Below are 20,793 nucleotides of genomic sequence, written 5' to 3'. Positions count from 1 at the left end.
ATAAATGTTAGTTGGATTGGTGGAGAAATGGGAAGGAGGTAAAAAGAAAAAAAACAATAAACCAACTATAACTGGTATGAATAAAACATAAATACTGTGAAATCAAGATTATTGTCCTTGGCTGCTTTAAAAGAGTTCAGATCTCTAGATCTAGATGAAGACTATCCAAAGATGCTAAAAAGAACTGGCAGATGTGGTCCCAGAACCATTCCAGTAATATGAAGAATCATGGAGAAGAGAAAAGATAATGAAGATTTTTCAAACTGGAGGAAAAGATATATTTCATAGAATACAGACTGGTGAGTTGGCAAAATTTTAGAATAGATTTTCACTATTTAGATAGAATTCATTAACTCCTTGCTGTAAATTATGAAGAAATAAGCATATTTCTAGTAACTATATCCACTCTATCATAGGAAATTTTGGCTGGTTTTATTATTATACTTAGTCTAGTTGTTGCCTTTGTATCCTTAAAATATATTTATCCATCTAATAATTGATTTGTCATCTATGAACAGGATCTACTGACCCCTTACACACTTCAAGACATGAGAAAATTAGTATACTTGTTTTACCTCTGACCTTCTCTGTCAGTCCCTGTCATTTCTCAACTATTGTTTGTTATAATGCTATTTCTGCATTGTCAAAGTTTGTAGAATTTACATGCTTTTATGCAGTCATAATTCCTATAGTTTAGTCATAGTTCCACATTTAAATGGGCCATCTTCTCAAAATAGTCCTTTTATCCATTTTTCCATTCGTTGCTTAGTTACCTCAAAGCTGTCTCTAGAAGTTTTTTAAGAAGGGCTCATGGGAATCATATTTCCTACTATCTTGCATGTGTAAAATTATCTGTCAATTGTGTTTATACTTGAATTGTAGTTGGGATGTTGTACAATTCATGGGTCACATTCTCTCTCTGATGTCCATATAGACATTGATTGCTATGCTCAATTCTAGCACTGAATGTTGTTAGGAAGAAATTTAAGGCAAGACTGAGAATCTCTCATATAATAGAGGACTTGATTTTATGGCCTAGAAGTCCATACAAATGTATCTTTTATTTAAGAATTCCAATTACTTTACAAGGATATATCTTGATGTATCTGTATGATTTTTTTCTTAGGACAGCATGTGTTTTTTTCAAGTTTTTATTTAAATTCCAGTTAGTTAAATACAGTGTAATATTAGTTTCAGGTGTAGAATTTAGTGATTCATCACTTACACACAAGACCCAGTGCTCATCACAACAAGTGCCCTCTTTAATATCCATCAACCATTTAACTCACCCCCCTGCCCACTTCTCCAGTAATGATCAGTTTGTTCTCTATGATTAAGAGTCTGTTTCTTGGTTTGCCTCCCTTTCTCCCCACAATATTCATCTGATTTATTTTTTAATTTCCACATGATTGAAATCATATGATATTTGTATTTCTCTGACTTATTTCATGTAGCATAATACTCTCTAGCTCCATCCACGTCATTGCAAATGGCAAGATTTTGTTCTTTTTTATGGTTAATATTCCATAGTGTGTGTGTGTGTGTGTGTGTGTGTGTGTGTGTGTAATATACATACACCACACCTTTTTATCCATTCATCGGTTGATGGACATTTGGGTTTTTTCCATAATTTGGCTATTGTTGATAATGCTGCTATAAGTATTTTTATATCCTTGGCATAAATACCTAGTAGTGCAATTGCTTGATCATAGGGTAGTTTTATTTTTAACTTTTTGAGGAACCTCCATACTGTTTTCTAGAGCAGCTGCACCAGTTTGCATTCCCACCAACAGAGTAAGAGAGTTCCCTTTTCTCCACCACATCCTTGCCAACATCTGTTGTTTCCTGTGATGTTAATTTTAGCCATCTGACTGGTGTGAGGTGATATCTCATTGTAGTTTTGATTAGTATTTTCCTGATGATGAGTGATGTTGAGCATCTTTTCATGCATCTTGGCCATCTGTTTGTCTTCTTTGGAAAAATGTCTATTCATGTCTTCTCTCAGTTTTTTAAATGGATTATTTATTTTTGGGAAGTTGAATTTGATAAGTTCTTTATAGATTTTGTATACTAACCCATTATAAGAAATGTCATTTGAAAATATCTTCTTCCATTCCATAGGTTGCCTTTTAGTTTTGTTGATTATTTCCTTTGCTGTGCAGAGCTGTTTATTTTGATGAAGTCTCAATAGTTTATTTTTGCTTTTGTCTCCATTGCCTCAGGAGACATATTTAGTAAGAAGTCGCTATAGCTGATGTCAAAGAGGTTACTGCCTGTGTTCTTCTCTAGGATTTTGATAGTTTCCTGTCTTACACTTAAGTCTTTCATTAATTTTGAGTTTATTTTTGTGGATGGTATAAGAAAGTGATCCAGGTTTATTTTTCTGCATGTCACTGTCCAGTTTTGCCAACATCATTTGTTGAAGAGACTGTCTTTTTTTTTTTTTCTATTAGATATTATTCCTTGCTTTGTCAAAGATTAGCTGACCATATAGTTCTGTGTTCATTTCTGGGTTTTATATTCTGTTCCACTGATCTATGTGTCTGTTTTTGTGCCAGTACCATACTCTTTTGATCACTATAGCTTTGTAATATTACTTGAAATCCAGAATTGTGATGCTTCCAGCTTTGTTTTTCCTCTTCAAGCTTTGGTTATTCAGGGTCTTTTGTGGTTCCATATATATTTTAGGATTGTGTTTTCTAGCCATGTGAAAAATTGTGGTGGTATTTACACAGGAATGGCATAAAATGTGTAGATTTCTTTGGGTAGTATGGACATTTCAACCGATCCATGAGCATGGAATGTTTTTCCATTTCTTTGTGTCAACTTCAATTTCTTCCATCAGTGTTTCATAGTTCTAAGAATACAGATTTTTTACCTCTTTGGTTAGGTTTCTTCCTAAGTGTCTTATGGTTTTCATGCAATTTTAAATGAGATTGATTCCTCAATTTCTTTTTCTGCTGCTTCATTATTGGTATATGGAAATGCAACAGATTTCTGTATGTTCATTTTGTATCCTATGACTTTACTGAATTTGTGTATCAGTTCTAGCAATTTTTGGTGCAGTCCTTTGGATATTCTCTATAGGGTATTATGCTATCTGCAAGTAGTGAAAATTTCACTTCTTCCTTGCTGATTTGTATGCCTTTTGTTTTTTGATTGCTAAGGCTAGGAATTCCAGTACTATATTTAATAACCATGGTGAGAGCGGACATCCATATCTTGTTCCTGACAATAGAGGAAAAGCTCTCAGTTTTTCCCCATTGACAATGATATTTGTTGTGGGTTTTTCATATATGTCCTTTATTATGTTCAGGTGTGTTCCCTCTATCCCAACTTTGTTGAGGGTTTTTATCATGAATGGGTGTTGTACTTTGTCAAATGATTTTTCTACATGCATTGAAAGGATCATATGGTTCTTATCCTTTCTTTTACTAATGCGGTGATTCACATTGACTGATTTGCAAATATTAAACCACCTTTGCAGGCCAGGAATAAATCCCACTTCATCATGGTGAATGACTCTTTTACTGTAGTGTTGGAATTGATTTGCTAGCATTTTGTTGAGGATTTTTGTGTCTGTGTTGATCTGGGATATTGGCCTGTAGTTCTCTTTTTTAGTGGAGTCTGGTTTTGGAATCACAGTAATGTTGGCCTCATAGAATGAATTCCTTCCATTTCTGTTTTTTTGAATAGTTTGAGAAGAAGCCTGTAGATTAACAACTATCTTTATGAAAATTTCCTAAAGTTTTCCTAAAACATATCTTTGTTCTGTTCTCTTCCTAGAAGCACAAATTATATATACATATCATAGAGCTCTGTCTTATTATTTTTCTCTAAGAACTTTTAACTGATTTTCCACTTCACTATGCTCATTTTTCTCAAGCCTTTCTTCCATGTCTCTGACCATTCAAGGTGTCTATTCACCTTGATTTTGGGGATAGTATTTTTTTCCTTAAATTAATATTATGATCTTTGTTGATTTATTTTTATATGGTTATGTTTGCTTTGTATGTTGTTCCAAAATCCTTTATTGGTCATTTCACCTCCCCCTCTTTTTGTAACATATTTTGTATTAGTACCATATTAGCTAGCTTTCAATTATTACCTGAAGTTGCATTGGGGGAATTCTTTACTAGCCCTGCTGTGTGTGAGAGTATCATTTTGGGAAGGGACTGAGAGAGTGAGTAGGACAGTACTGAGTAGTTGACACTAATTTGAGCATCATCTGTTGTATAGGAAAGCCCTCTGTGTATGGTGCAGAGGTGTATGTGTGTAATATTCCTTAATTTTTCTACTCTCTACCTCCTCTGCCACTATATGTGGTCAAACAATGTTTCAGGATTTTCTCACTACCAGCCTAAAAATTGATCTTGTTTCTAAATGGGAGTCATTTGTTTCCTCACTCAGATCATGCCACTCACTTTTTAGGACTCTATTCTTGACCTGAAATCCAGAACAGCAGGCATCTTCAATGTTGTCTTTACCCCGATCCAATTTTTACTGCATTTGAGAGCCCTTACTTTTTTGGATCAGGTTAAAAATGCTTTCATATTTCATCAAAACTGGAGTTTGTGTTTCTGTTTCTCATTTTCCTAATAGTATTTGCTTGGTTCCAGAGAGAGGAAGGAAGAAAAGATGTCCTTAATCTGACATATTAAACCGAAAGTTCCCTAGAATATATTATTAAACATGTTTTAAGAGAAATTAGCACTAATCACTGATATCCAGCCTGAATTCACTAAGAAGAAATTATGCCAAACTAACCTTAAGAAATTTTACAAAAAGTTTACTAGACTGGTAGATCAGGAAATATCATAGACTTTATCAAGACATCTAAATTATTTTTTAAATGCCTTCATAAAGAAGAAATAGCAGTTGAAAAAATAGTACAATTAAGCTTATGTCACTGATGGACTAATTGGAGTCAAATAGAATTGACTGATGGATAGATTTCAGCTTGAATGGACGTCCCTGTGATAATCCACAGGGGTTCATCTTTAACCCTTTCCTCTTAAATTTTGTCATTAATGCTTCAAGTTTGTAAGCAAGCATTCATGACTATTGGAGAGTATCTTCTGAGTTATGAATCAAATAGAATTTCTTGTTTTGCAAGAGAGGGGGGAAGAGAGAAAGAGAGAGCCAGTGAGTGAGGGGCAGAGGGAGAGAGAATTTTAAGCAGGATACATGCCCAGTGTGGACCCCAACATGGGGCTTGATCTCACAACAGTGAGATCATGACCTAGCCAAAATTAAGAGTCTGACACTTAACAGACTATGCCACCCAGGTGCCCTAAAGAGAATTTCTGAAGTTTGAGAGAATAGGCTGAAATCAAGAGATAAACATTAGCTGAATCAAACAAATTCTTACACATAGACACACAAAAAACCCATTAGTTCTTAATAAGAAAGCTTAACAATAATTGCACATTATAAATAAGATGATGGGATATAGGGAAAAAACAAATTTAATGTAAGTCTTCTATGTGGTGTAACTATCAAAAAGCCAAATTTGATTTGAGTCTGAGTTAAGAATTACCCAGAACAAGTAAGATAATACACCCTTTTTCTTCTATACTGGTTTGGCCATGTTTAAAGTGTACCATTCCAGTTTGGTTCTGTTCCAGTTTGGTTTCTATAATAGAGAAAGGGTACATAGCTCAAGGGGATGATGATTGCTAATTTCAGATATCTGAAAGGCTGTCATGTATGTCTTGTGAAAAAAATATGGTAGACTTTTTTTTTAATGGCCAGGAAGAAGTACAGGGTTGTTTTGAAGGCAGAGAGAGAACCAGAATAGATTAGTAAGAGACTGGATGTCAAAAATGATGACCATTTCTCCAATTCCAAGGAATGCTGAAAATGAAAAAAAGAACAAAAAGAATCATCTAAAACTCTTCTGCAAATATGGTGATGAAATCTTTCCTTAGCCCCCTCCATGGTCAATCCATTTAAGTTATCTAAAAGAAAGCAATTATGAGATTTGGGAGGAAAATCCTATGGAACACATCAAAATGAATCTCTAATGTGAGGGTGCTATACATTGTCTATACTGCTACAATGTGAGGGAACTAACAGTTGGAACCACTGACCCACAGGAAGAATGAAGTGCATTAAAAATAAAAATATTGGAATCTAATTATATCTCAGTTTACTTTTTTCCCTCCTTTAGAGAGACATATTAAACCTTATTTGCTTCATAAAACTAGAATGGATTTAAAAACAATATACATGATTTAAAAATTTATTTTTTATTTGTACTATGATGAAGGATAAGATAAAATGGGAGGGGGTAGATTATAAAGGAAATGAAAAGAAGGAATAGGTGGAAACAAAACTTCATTTACAAATGAAGACAAAAGACTACCTTATAATTGCATTCTGAAAAATAGATTAACTGTGGATTTCTAAGGATCAACCACATGTATTTATCACTGCTTCCGTTTACAATCCCACTAAAATGAGATTCAATAAATAAAATATGTATAAATAAGCACCAGGAGAACTGGAGAAGGGATTTTAGTCAGACAAGAAATTTTAATATATTTATTTAAAAGAATGAATGTGGAAAGAGAGAATAAGAATTAATCTATCAAGCTGGAGTAAGATATAACACTTAGAGAAACTCAGCATTTGAGGTGCTTGGTATAGCAGAGAATAAAGAAACTATGGAGATTGGTTATAAGTCTGTGTACAGAGTAGTCAAGACCTTAGAGCCTGCCCAACATGTGAAGCGTTTGCAGTCAAATGTATACTTTCCAGAAGAACATCAGAAGTTTCTAAAGAAGTTGAATGTCTCCAGAATAACAACCTTTACATACTGACATTTTGAAGTACTCCATAAAAAATTACCTGCTTTCTACTCATCTCCTTAAGTCATCAACCAGTCAACAAGATCAGCTCAGATACACTGAGCATGCAGGCATCTTTTATGTTGCCAAATAATATTGGCATACTAAGGATTACCAAAGTGATGTCTGCTGGGGCAACAGGGTGGCTCAGTTGGTTAAGTGTCCAACTTTGGCTCAGGTCATAATCTTGCAGTTTGTGAGTTTGAGCCCTCATCAGGCTGTCTGCTGTCAGCACAGAGCCCACTTTGGATCCTCTGTGCCCACCCACCCCCCGGCCGCGCCTTCCCCACTCCTACTCTTTATTTCTCTCTCTCTCTCAAAAATAAATAAACATTTAAATTTTTTTTTAAAAAAGGGCGTGTGAGTGGCTCAGTTGGTTAAGCGTCCAATTCTAGATTTCGGCTCAGGCCATGATCTCACAATTCGTGAGTTCAGGCCTTGTGTCAGGCTCTGTGCTGACAATGTGGAGCCTGCTTGGGATTCTCTCTCTCCCTCCCTTTCTGCCCCTCTCACTCTTTCTCTCTTTCTCTCAAAATAAATAAACTTTAAAAAATAAACCAAAGTGATGTTTGCAATGTGAAAGAGAAGAGCAAAGATTTTTTAAAAAAACTCATCTTGGAAGGAACAGGGATAATTTAGGGAACTAAGAAAATTCTAACTTTTATAGTGGTAATTATATTCACAAAACAATGGGATGCTAATATAAAAGGAAATAGAGAATAAGGAAGAGCTCTTAAAATTAAAACGAAGTACCAAAATAAAAATTTCAGTAGAGATATGGGAAAATAAACTGAGGAAAACCTCCCTACAAGTAGGGCAAAATGGAAAAAAAGATGAGAATGTAAAAGAAAGGTAAGAGACTTAAGAATGTATCCAAGAAGTCCATCCAACTCAGAAGCTGCTGTGTGAGTGAACAGAGAAAAGGGAATAAAGGAAATTAACAAAGAACTAATACATTTTTACAAATGGAAATACATAAGTCTCCAGATTAAAAGTAACTTCATAGGCCCACATAGAGACACATCATAATGAATTTCAGACAACCAGAGATAAAGTGATAGTCTAAAATGATTCTAGATCATATGGTAAGTCTATTTTTAATTTTTTGAGGAACCTCCACACTGTTTACCAGAGTGGCTGCACCAATTTGCATTCCCACCAACAGTGCAAGAGGGTTCCCATTTCTCCACATCCTCTCCAGCATCTATAGTTTCCTGTTTTGTTCATTTTAGCCACTCTGACTGGTGTGAGGTGATATCTGAGTGTGGTTTTGATTTGTATTTCCCTGATGAGGAGCGATGTTGAGCATCTTTTCATGTGCCTGTTGGCCATCTGGATGTCTTCTTTAGAGAAGTGTCTATTCATGTTTTCTGCCCATTTCTTCACTGGATTATTTGTTTTTTGGGTGTGGAGTTTGGTGAGCTCTTTATAGATTTTGGATACTAGCCCTTTGTCCGATATGTCATTTGCAAATATCTTTTCCCATTCTGTTGGTTGCCTTTTAGTTTTGTTGATTGTTTCCTTTGCTGTGCAGAAGCTTTTTATTTTGATGAGGTCCCAATAGTTCATTTTTGCTTTTAATTCCCTTGCCTTTGGGAATGTGTCAAGTAAGAAATTGCTGTGGCTGAGGTCAGAGAGGTTTTTCCCTGCTTTCTCTTCTAGGGTTTTGATGGTTTTCTGTCTCGCATTCAGGTCCTTTATCCATTTTGAGTTTGTTTTTGTGAATAGTGTAAGAAAGTAGTCTAGTTTCATCCTTCTGCATGTTGCTGTCCATTCCTCCCAGCACCATTAAAGAGACTGTCTTTTTTCCATTGGATATTCTTTCCTGCTTTGTCAAAGATTAGTTGGCCATACTTTTGTGGGTCTAGTTCTGGGGTTGCTATTCTATTCCATTGGTCTATGTGTCTGTTTTTGTGCCAATACCATGCTGTCTTGATGATTACAGCTTTGTAGTAGAGGCTAAAGTCTGGGATTGTGATGCCTCCTACTTTGGTCTTCTTCAAAATTACTTTGGCTATTTGGGGCCTTTTGTGGTTCCATACAAATTTTAGGATTGCTTGTTATAGCATGGGGAGGGGAAGGAAAAAAATGGTTAGAGAGGGAGGGAGCCAAAACATAAGAGACTCCTAAAAACTGAGAACAAACTGAGGGTTTATGGGGGGTGGGAGGGAGGGGTGTGTGGGTGATGGGTATTGAGGAGGGCACCTGTTGGGATGAGCACTGGGTGTTGTATGGAAACCAATTTGACAATAAATCTCATATTAAAAATAAATAAAATGATTCTAGAATGTTTTTTGCAAAGAAATTGTTAACAGAATGGCATCAGAATTCTCAAGTATACTGTATGGTAGAAGACAGCAGAGTAGTAAATCTCATAAATATGAGGGACAAATGACTTTCAACCTAGAATGCTATGCCTAGCCAAAGTATCAATTAAATGGAAAGGTACAGTATTTTCAGACTACTAAGATCTCAGAAATGTCACTTCCCATACACTCCACCTTAGGAAGACATAGGAGGATATGTTCTATTAAAACAAAAGAGGGGTGCCTGGTTGGCCCAGTTAGTTAAGTGTCCCACTCTTGATTTTGGCTCAGGTCATGACTTCACAGTTGTGAGATTGAGCCCTGCATTGTGCTCCATGCTGGGCATGGAGCCTGCTTGAGATTCATCCTTTCTCTCTCACCCCACCCTCTCCCTCTGCCCCTCCCCCACTCTTGCATTCTCTCTCTCTCTCTCTCAAACCAAAACCAAAACCAAAACCAAAACAAAGCAAAACAAAATAGAACAGTAAAACATAAAAGAGAAGGACATTGAATCCAGAAAAGAGAGTATCCAACATAGGAGATAAGTGAACAGAAGTCCTAAAATGAAAGCTATGATGCAGCAAGAAGCAAACCTGGAGAGGGATTAGTCCAGTTTGGGCAGGATGCTAGATGTATTTATATAGTAATTTGTAATGATGTTACCACTGGTTATTAATTGAACTAAAATATTGTTATATTTGTATTGGAGGATGGAGGAAGTGTTGCATGAATGAATTAAATTTCTATCATGAAAAGATTGGCTATGTATGAAACTAATAGCAGCATAAGCATATTATTTAGAAATTTAGAAATATCAGTTAAGAGAATTAAAAATAATTAAGACTTGCTTTAGGTAAGGGTTTCTGGTTTTCATTATAAGCCTTTAAGTTCTTTTTTTAAATAAAAAACTATGTGCATTACTTTCATTAAACTCTTGAAAATTAAAAATAAAGCAAATAAAATTAAGAAATAAGCCTCTACATTTAAAAAGATTATTATTCTTAGAACTGCTTTTAAAATATTCATAAATTCTTACCTAAGTTTTGAAAATACAGTAATTCTTATCCTGTTTTTATTTTCAAATAAGGATATTTGAATGGTCTAGAATAATATTTCACATTAGAAAAAATACTCAACTTCAATTCATATCTTGGAAAAGTTTAGTTTTTTATTATTATTGCCTTAAAAAATTTTGTAATGTTTTATTTTTTTTATAGTTTTGACTAAGACACCAGAATACTTTTTTGAGAAAAAGATTTTTTTAACAAAGCAGAATATAAGAGCTAAATATCTCTATAAAAAATCTACCTAGATTCATATTTTACATTAAATAAAAACTTTAATTTTTTATTTAATTTTTTTAAAATTTACATCCAAATTAGCATATAGTGCAACAATGATTTCAGGAGTAGATTCCTTAATGTCCCTTACCCATTTATCCCATCCCCTCCCACAACTCCTCCAGTAACCCTCTGTTCTTCATAGTTAAGGGTCTCTTATGTTTTGTCCCCCTTCATGTTTTTATATTATTTTTGCTTCCCCTCCCTTATGTTCATCTGTTTTGTCTCTTGAAGTCCTCATAGGAGTGAAGTCATGATATTTGTCTTTCTCTGACTTATTTTACTTAGCATAATACCCTCTAGGTCCATCCATGTGTTGCACATGACAAGATTTAATTATTATGGGTGAGTAATGTTCCATCGAATATGTATGCCATTTTTTCTTTATCCATCTTAATGGACACTTAGGCTACTCCCATATCTTAGATATTGTAAATAATGCTGTAATAAACATAGGGGTCTATGTATCCCTTCAAATTAGTGTTTTCATTGATTTTAGGTAAATACCCAGTAGTGGGATTACCGGATCATATGGTATTTCTAATTTTTTGAGCAACCTCCATACTGTTTTCCATAGTTTTTCATCCATTTACATTCCTACCAACACTGTATCCAGCTTCCCTTTTCTCCACATCCTCACCAACATTTTACTTTTTTGTCTTTTTGATAATAGCCAATCTGAGCAATGTAAGGTGATCTCTCATTGTAATTTTGATTTTCATTTCCCTGATGATTAATGATGTTGAGCATCTTTTCATATGTCTATTGACCATCTGTATGTTTTCAAGTCCTCTGCCAATTTTTAATTAGCTTGGTTTTTATATTAAGTTGTATAACTTCTTTATATATTTTGGATATTAACTCCTTAGTGGATGTATGATTTGCAAATATCTTCTCCCATTTAATATGTAGTCTTTTCATTTTGTTGATAGTCTCCTTTGCTGTGCAGAAGCTTTTTAGTTGGATGTAATTTCATTTGTTCATTTTAGTTTTTGTTGCCCTTTACTGAGGAGATTTGTCCAAAGAATCATTGCTAAGCCTGATGACAAATAGCTTACTGCCTATGTTTTCTTCTAGAAGTTTTATGTTTTCAGGTCTTCCACTCAGTTCTTTAATGCATTTTGAGTTTATTTTTGTATATTGTATAAGATAGTGATCCAGTTTGGTTTTTTGCATGTAGCAGTCCAGTTTTCCAATCACCATTTATTGAAGAGACTGCCTTTCCCCCATTGTATATTCTTACCTCCTTTTGTCATAGATTGACTATATATTCATAGGCTTATTTCTGAACCCCCTATTCTATTCTATTAAAATATGTGTCTATTTTCATGCCAGTACCATGCCATTTTGATTACTATAGCTTTGTAGTATAGTTTGAAATCAGGGAGCATGATACCTCCAGCTTTGTTCCACCTTCTCAACATTGCTTAGCTATTCAGGGTATTTTGGTGGTTGCATACAAATTTTATAATGTTTTGTTCTGTGAAAATGCCATTGTGGTTTTGATGGGGATTGCATTGAATCTGTAGATTGTTTTTGGGTAATATGGACATTTTAAAAATGTTAATTCTCCCAATCCATGAGCACACTATATTTTTCCATTTGTTTGTGTTGTCTTCAATTTCTTTAATCAATGTCATAAACCTCCCTTGCTTGGTTAAATTTACTCCTAGGTATTTTATTGTTTTTATGCAAATGTGAATGAAATTGTTTTCTTAATTTCTCTGTTAGTTCATTATTACTGTATAGAAATGCAACTGATTTCTGTATGTTAATTTTGTATCCTGCAACTTTACTAAATTTATTAGTTCTAGTAGTTTTTTTAGTGGAGTCTTTATGGTTTTCTATATATAGAATTATATCTGCAAATTATGACAGTTTTATTTCTTTTCTAATTGGTATGCATTTTATTTCTTTTATGTTCTGGCTAGGACCTGTAATACTATGTTGAATAAAAATTATGAGAGTGGACATCCTTTTCTTCTTCATGATCTTAGAGAAAAAGCTTTCAGGTTTTCACCTTTGAGTATGTTAGCTGTGGGCTTGTCATATATAGTCTTTATTATGTTGAGGAACACTTCTATACTCACTTTGCTGAGTTTTTATCATAAATGGATGTTGAATGTTGTCAAATGCTTTCCTTTGTTTTGTTATTGTGGTGTATCATGTTCACTGATTTGTGGATCTACTTGATCATGGTATATAAACCTTTTATTTAACATATTGTTGAATTTGGTTTGCTAATATTTTGTTGAGGATTTTGGCATGTATGTTCATCAGGGATCTTGGGCTGTAATATGTGTGTGTGTGTGTGTGTGTGTGTGTGTGTGTGTGTGTGGTGTCTTTATCTGGTTGTAGTAGCAGGGTAATTCTAGCCTCATAAAATGAGTTTAGAAATGTTCCCTCTTCAATTTTTTAAAATAATTTGGGAAGGATAGGTCCTAACTCTTCTTTAAATGTTTGGTAGAATTCACTCATGAAGCCATCTGGTCTTGGACTTTTCTTGTCACTTTTCTGGTTTGTCTTTGAATCCCTTATAGTATATATGCTATTACTTTGCCCCACTTATGAAAAGTAGGGTTCAGGAAATTTGGATATATGTTAGGGGGTGGATACAGAGGCATTGGACTATATCCGTATATACTCTAAGGTCCTGGCTGGGTATCAAGTACATTCAGCGCTCCAACCCTATAGTTGGCACTTCTCAAAACCCACATGAGGTGGCTTTCTAAAAGAAAAGGTATTCTGGAAGTAATACTGCTTGGGAGAATTTGGAGGAGTCAATTTCAGTTTGATGGTATGGGAATTACTTCCAGCTAAACTATAGAGATATGTTCTCTGTATAGGAGAGGTCAAGACTAAGGAGGTACAAACTGGAAGTCACATTGAGAATCTTCAATGGGAGGGGGTCATCTTTTTATTCAGTAAGCATCTATCACATGCCTAAACCAGGCACTGGGCTAGGAAGGAATAAAATCACAACTTGGTCAAAATTAAGTCAGTCTAGTTTGTATCTATCAAATCAAAAACTAGATACAGAAATGGAAAAATATTAACCATTAATCTCTGTCTCCTGCTTCTGTCTCCTTAACACTACAACTTTTGCTTTGATTTCCTTCTTTGACAATTTAGGTAAAAATTAGAATGGCTGATTAAAATGTGCCATGTTGGAAAGGGCAAGAGGAATTAGAAGGTAATTTTCCTTTATTCCTTTAAAAATCTGAGATTAAATCAACTGCTGCTTCTTCTCACCTATAGAACACAAAGTGCTTATGGAGCTACAGAAAGTGTTTGCTGTTTGGAATGATTGTTTCAGAGATTTGGTTATAACCAGCTTATATGATGACTAAATTAAATAACATGTGAAAGTGTATAGCAAAGTCAGGATAGTGGGGTTTTTTCTTTCCTGTTTTTTTCTACCCACAAAAAAGAGATTACTAAGCAAATTAATAAGGAAAACAAAGTGCTCTTTTATTTAATAGCAGAGGCGTTTAGCAGCAGGCCTCTATTTGCACAATGAAGTTGCTAATTATAAATGAGTCCCATGTAGTATTTAAGGAATTTACAAGGCTCTTAGAAGCCTTAGAGTTCTGTGCTCCTTCCACTTACAGCATTGTGGCTGCAATTCTCAAAGAGAAAGAAGATTATTGCTTTATAAAGGTCCTATTAGTGAGACTGTTCATTTACTTAAACCAACACTCTCTCATTTGCCCCACTGCCCCTCTCATTTAAAACCCTAAAGTCAGGATGGGAAGTCAGAGCAGGAGGGCATGGCATACAAGGCCTTTGTCATGTACACTGTGATCCAGCTATAGCAGACTTCTTGTTATCCCTCAAGCAAGCAGTGCCCTTGACCTGTGCTGCATCTTCAACTGGCGAGTTCCTGCTCATCTTCTGTGACACAGCTCACAAGCCTCATTATCTTCTCTGAGCCACCTTTTCCAATACCTGTAGGTACTTTGCCCCTCACTTTACTGAATTCCAATCATAGTTTGCTCATATCTATTAGAACACTGATCACATTATATGGCACTCATGTGTTCCTACAGCCCTCTCCCCCACTGTACTGTAAACTCCTGGACAACAGGGACTGAAATGGACTCATCTTTTAACCCTCCCACCTATCCCTAAATGCCTAGCATAGTTTCTGGCCCAGTAGGTATTCAGTAAGTATTTGGCAAAGTTACTAGGATCAGGAAAGTAAATGGCAGTATGGTCTAAATGGGAGAAAAAAAAGATCAAAATGGTGTAAAGAAAAGAAAAGAAAGAGATTAGGATAAAGGGGTCAGTAAAAGACTGGGAGTAGAAAAACCCTGGAAAGAAACAAGTAGGAAGGAGAGGAGTAAAGTAAAATACACATGCTGGGAAGAAAATAACATTGAGAAAGGGAACAATGTGAGGTGTGTGAAATTAAGGTAATGCAAGTAGTTGTCACTTTTCATCAAACACTCTTGGGCATTTCTGAAGCTCCTCTATCTTCACTTTTCCTTAGAAACAAAAAGGGATGGAAAGAAGAAAAGGCCAGACTACAGAGGGAGGCAGCAAACACTGTAGACTATGCACTGTCACTGCCTTTGGCTTCCCCTTCATCAGCCTCTCTCTTCTGATCTAGATCTGAGCTCTGTTTTTTCTACATGAAGGTCCATGTGTACACAAATTATATAGTTAGGAACAAATGGGCACATATATGCATGTTTGTTTCCCTTTTTTCTTTAATTCTAAAAAAAAATTACAAAAGGCAGTGTCATAGCAAGACTCTGGCTCTTCCTGCCTTTGCTGTATCAGAGGGAAATATTTGCATAGCTCCCTGAGGAGGTCTTGGCCCCTGCCTACAGCCATGAGAGAGTAGAAAACTCTGGGGTGCTCCCTAGCTTGCTGAACACATTTACAGTGCATGAAGGGTGAGATACTGTTGTAATGATGCATGTAAACATGCCATAGTATTTGTTGTGTCTTTAAGATGAAATGATTTTCAGACTCATATAGCTCTCTTCCTCACAGGGGATGTGCCACTTGATGGTTGAAGCCTTTTGGAGTTATTTCTCGGGTAACCAAAAAGTGCCTCGCACCTATACAAAGCAGCACAGTACAGCCCTGGATTAAAGTCAGGAGCCGAGGTGGCTAGTGTGGGCTCTGCTACTCAGTCTGAGGCTGAGTTTTATCATCTGTCAAATGGAAATAATCTCACCTATCTACTTGTTAGGGTTACTGTGAGGATCAAATCCCATGATTATATAAGATCCTACATGTGACCAATATTTCACAGTTTTCCAGTGATTCTTAGCACCATTCTTTCATCTGATCCTCTCAACAACCCTGCCAAATATTTTGATTTTCATTTTACAGATGAAGAGACTAAAACTCGAAGATAAGTGATTTGGCCAAAGCCACATAACTAGTAAACCAGGATGATGCAAGTTTTCTGTTTTCAAACTCATCTTCAATTATCCTTAGATACAAACCTGGCTACTCAGTGCTATTGGCTTCCTAGCCCCTGTTTCTTAACTTCCCTCATGGTTCCTCCTCCCTAAAGCCTCTGAAGATGATCTGTGTAATGAATTAATTAGCTTTTGTTTTATCCCCCCTTCTCCCTACTTTTTCTGACTCCTAGAAGAAAACACCAGCAGCCCCAACAAAGAAAACCAGCACCACCTTCAACATCGTGGGAACCACCTATCCCATCAACCTGGCCAAGGACACTGAGTTCTCTACCATCTCCAAGGGCGCTGCTCCCAGTGCCTCCTCAACCCCGACAATTATTGCTTCACCCAAGACCACCTACGTGCAGGACATCCCAACTGAGACCAAGACCTACAACAGTGTCAGCAAGGTTGACAAAATTTCCCGCATCATCTTTCCTGTGCTCTTTGCCATTTTTAATCTAGTCTATTGGGCCACCTATGTCAACAGGGAGTCAGCTATCAAGGGCATGATCCGCAAACAATAGATAGTGGTGATGCAGCAACCAGAGCATTGTATACCCTAGGAAGCATCCAGGTACCCAAACCCCAGGGCTCCCCTTTCTGTGTTTCAGGATTCTTCTTTTTAACTCTCTACCAAGCTGTGACTCTCAATTCATATTTATGAGTCTCAATGAAAAAAATAATAACAGAAAAATTACTTGCCCCTTTGACATTGCTGAGTATACCCTCATCAGAGCCAAACACTGCCATTTGTTCAGTTGCTCACCTTAGTCTGCCAGTCTCCCCCAGCTGAGGGCACTGCATGTATTTTATTGCACTCTGCCCACTGCAGAAAGAACAGGAGACTCTATTACCTGTAGTGGGAGCCTTGGCTATTTGAGTGGTCCAGAGCAAAGAAGATTGTTGACTGGTCCAGATCATATGATTCTAACTCCTGAGGGAGCCAGTCTATCCCATGTGGCCCTGGTCTGCCACCTCCCTTGCCTACGCCACGGCCCACTAAGTATAAGTACTGATAGCAAAGGCAGGAGCCAGTGCTAACCTCTAAACATGGCTCCAGCCTTTTTATTGGCTTGGAGGTTAGTGGGGACAGTTGAGGCTTACCACTGTTAATGATAGATAGCCAAAACAGAATCAACTAGGCCAGCCTGGTCTAAAGATGGCTGATGCCCTGCCAGTTTCAGCCCCTCAGGAAAATAGTACCCTCTTTGGTATATTTCTCCTTTGGGAAAGTTCTCTTAAGTTCTTTGACCCTCCCCCACCCCTTTGTAGCCAGCTGGACACTGCTTAGTTTGGACTCATTACTGCCTGCAAACTCTTCACGAAAAGGATCAAGTATTTTTGTAATTTATACTAAAAAGGGACAAACAGAAACAAAAAGATCTAGATCAAATGCCTATATATTTTTTTTTAATTAGAGAGGAAAGTCACCTCCCTGCCAAGGCAACTAGTCAAATATTGGATGGGGTAAGAGATTTGGGCTGGGTGGTGGAAGCTTGAAGTCTGGCTCAAAAAAGAAAGCCACTGGCAGGTGAAAGTCAAATTCTTCCTTCCATGCCCTCCACACCCCAAATGCTAGCCCAGGCCTAAGAACTTTGCTCTCACCTTGTCAGCAAACTGGTTCTCTATTGATGCCAATTCTTAGAGGGGTGAATTGAAGTCTAGTTGGTTTTTGAGTCAAGTAAATTATTATTACCAGGTTGATAATATATTATTTAGGGGCCATTTGATCTCATTTGTTCTTAATGTATTATAATTGTAAAATTTTTATAAGGTAGATACACTGAGTCTCAGATGTTTGAATGACTTGCCTAGGCTCCTTATATGTGTCTGTAATAGAGAACTATCATGAGTCCCTTTCCAAAGGCCAAAATGAAGACAAGACTGAGAAGCAAGGTACATTTGACCTCTGAATCAGCACAATCTCAACAGTCCTACTGAGTCCTGAATGCAGTTTAATTGGACACCAAAAAGATTTGTAGGAAGAAGTCACAATGTATCACCCAAGGAAACCACTTCTAATAGTCACGGCTCAATGGAATGATATTAAGATGGTAGCCCCAGCCACTAGTCCAGAATATCCTAGAAGCCCAAAGTAAAGCCACAGATGGCACCAAAAGCAGACTGTCCCTTCCCACTCCCTAAATAAAGCTCCTAAGGGATCTAACAGCCACTGGTTGCCTTTGCACCCATCTTTCCCCCATCCCCTGCTTCCTTGCCATTGCTGGGATAATGCATGCCAGTCCCATTATTCCTAAGAGTGTGTCTATAGGCAAATTCATGACTAGAAGGGTATAGTGTTGTGGATATGTGGGGACAGCGGGGTGGGGGGGGTGGCGGGGTGGGGGGTGGGGGGGTAGGGCTGTTAATGATTGTCTTAAGGAGTTTAAAATGAAAGCCTGACCTTTGCCTTTCTGTAGAAATTGTGTGTCCAAATGCTTTGGTGCAATGTTTAGCGGCTGTTTATTAAACTTCTGAATTGTATTCAGACTGGAGAACATTTTTTGGTTACTCTTTGCCTACCATAGGCAGTACTTTGTTGTCTTTCACTACCACTCTCAAGTCACCCTTACTTTCCACTTCTTACCACCATTGAAATAAGCTGGAAAAAAGGGTATCCCCTGAGCAAGAGACCTATTACAGTAATCAAAAATGGACCCCATGTGAAAACATAGCTTTGATTGACTCTGGGGTCTCATTACCCAATAAGACAGAGAAGGAAACACCTGCACTGCTTCCTCTGCTAAATTCACCCAATCCTAGGAAATAGCTAATTCTTATTGCAATTCTAAAGACTTTCTCTTTCCCGTTGGTTACAATTTTTCTTAGACAATAGTTCCCTTAGGTAATAGTTATTAGGCAGAGGGAGAGTGGGTGTCTGGTTGGTTGATGCATGTGTTGGGAAATAGATGAGGACCCTTATTTCTTACAGAGTTAGGAAAAATATGGGAAATAATCTCATGAGATCTTGAGGAAATCACCTGGCTCCTAGATGATGGGAGAATTCTCTTTGGGAGAGCAGTTCAAATAATATAAAAGTTTTTATTGTCTGAAATAAAATGAGGGACTTGGCCAATCTGACCCTCAGTGCATATTCCATCCCTGTGGTCATCTGATGGATGCCCTGCTGCTGCAACAGTCTCACAATCCCTTCACCAGTTCAACCATATCCCCAGAACAACCAGATGGCCGCGTCTTTGGGAAAATTGCATACCAATATTTAAGTGTTGTTTCCTTGAGAACCCTCTGAAACCACTTTGCCTCTGAAATGTCTCTGCTGTCTTGGGGCACCCGGGTGGCCCAATCGGTTAAGCGTCCGACTTTGGCTCAGGTCATGATCTCCCAGTCCGTGGGTTCAAGCCCTGCATCGGGCTCTGTGCTGACAGCTCAGAGCCTGGAGCCTGTTTCAGATTCTGTGTCTCCTTCTCTGACCCTCCCCTGCTCATGCTCTCTCTCTGTATCAAAAATAAATAAATGTTAAAAAAAAAATTTTTAAAAAAGAAATGCCTCTGCCCCCCTCCAGTCTTAGGGAAAGCTCAGTCTGTCCCCATCAGCACTTCTGTTGCTGAACTTCCTAGAGTTTGAAACCCTTATCCCAAATTGGGACCTGTATTTCTGGACTCAAATATTTTGTGATATTTAGAATATCAGTTCTAGCTGCTGCTGTAAGAATGCCTAACACAAAATAGGCACTCAATAAGCATGAATAAATGAATGCTAATCTAGATGAGAGCTACATGAAGGAGGGATTATTTAGGGTGGTGTTGGAAAGGAAACTAAACCATGATCAGTGGAGATTAATAGAAACAAAAGCAATGTGCAAACTTCTAAAACAACTCTAAGAGCATCCAGGTACTATTAAGTATGCTCTGTTTTAAATCATTTTAAATATTTTTTCTACTTAAATAATTGTTTGCTTCTATGTACTTTTAAATCTTGAGCATTCAATTAATGGCCTATTAGTTCCTAGTGTTAAAGTACTGAGGGAAGGAGAGCAAGGCATTCCTGGGCACTAGGAACCTCTGAAAATCTCAAGCATAGCTCACTGGCCCATCTAGGATGCATTTGTATTATGACACCCTTCAGAGGGCTTCCCAGTCTGAGCTTCAGTAGGCAACCCTCTGAAACTCTGAATCCTTCCAATAAGTCTAGCAGAACATGGAATGAATATGAAGTGAAATGGAAAAGGAAGAACACAATTAGGGGAAATTCTGTCAAAGAAACCCTAGAATTGGAGGCAGGGATCTTTCTTCATTCAATTTCAACAGCTTTGAATTACACAGACTCTCTTCTGCCTAGAAATGTTAATCATGTGATCATCCACTAGAGTGAGGCTAAAGGTACCTGCCCTTATTGACTGGGCAGGCTTCCCTCTGAGGCCTCCTACCCTTTTCCATCAGAGAGAAATCTGGATCTGTTTTGCCTTGCTTCTTCTGGAGCTCCAACAATTTGATATCATGGGAAAATACTGAGAATGAACACTTGGATTTTAGCCAGGGTTTAATCTCATCACAGATGTTAAGTGATGGTGCTGGGTAAGTCCCTCCCCTGAACTCAGACTTAGTTTCCCAATTAGTAAATAGAGAGCTGATCAGAGCCAAGACATTATAGTATGCTTTCCAGCAGCTTCCCTAGTAGTCCACTCTACCTCTGAGTGTCACCACATCCTTGGACCCCCATACCAGCCCACCTAAAGAGCACAACCCCTATCTTTGGTTGCCTGACATACAACTCACATGGATTGGCAGCTTCAAAAGAATTTGGTTAAATACCAAGACAGCAAGGTGGTTAAACCTGGGAATTCAAGGGCCAAACTCATATCTGGTAGTGACTTCCTCAAGCCCCACACCATATCCTTGGCCTGAGTTTGATG

The 20,793-nt window shown here is 37.2% G+C and overlaps 1 protein-coding gene across 1 annotated transcript in view; it reads left to right on the top strand.

Annotated features, from left to right (window-relative positions):
- The window catches only part of GABRA3 (gamma-aminobutyric acid type A receptor subunit alpha3), a 337,898-nt gene extending 319,778 nt beyond the window's left edge, over positions 1-18,120 (top strand). Inside the window, exon 10 of the mRNA XM_045471027.1 lies at positions 16,109-18,120. Within this exon, the coding sequence (XP_045326983.1) occupies positions 16,109-16,444 (336 nt within the window). The 3' untranslated portion in view covers positions 16,445-18,120. The remainder of the gene's footprint in view (positions 1-16,108) is intronic.
- The last annotated feature ends 2,673 nt before the right edge of the window (positions 18,121-20,793 follow it).

The sequence above is a fragment of the Leopardus geoffroyi genome, chromosome X (genome assembly GCF_018350155.1).
Source record: "Leopardus geoffroyi isolate Oge1 chromosome X, O.geoffroyi_Oge1_pat1.0, whole genome shotgun sequence".
Classification (NCBI taxonomy): domain Eukaryota; kingdom Metazoa; phylum Chordata; class Mammalia; order Carnivora; family Felidae; genus Leopardus; species Leopardus geoffroyi.
This window is presented reverse-complemented; position numbering and strand designations above follow the sequence as displayed.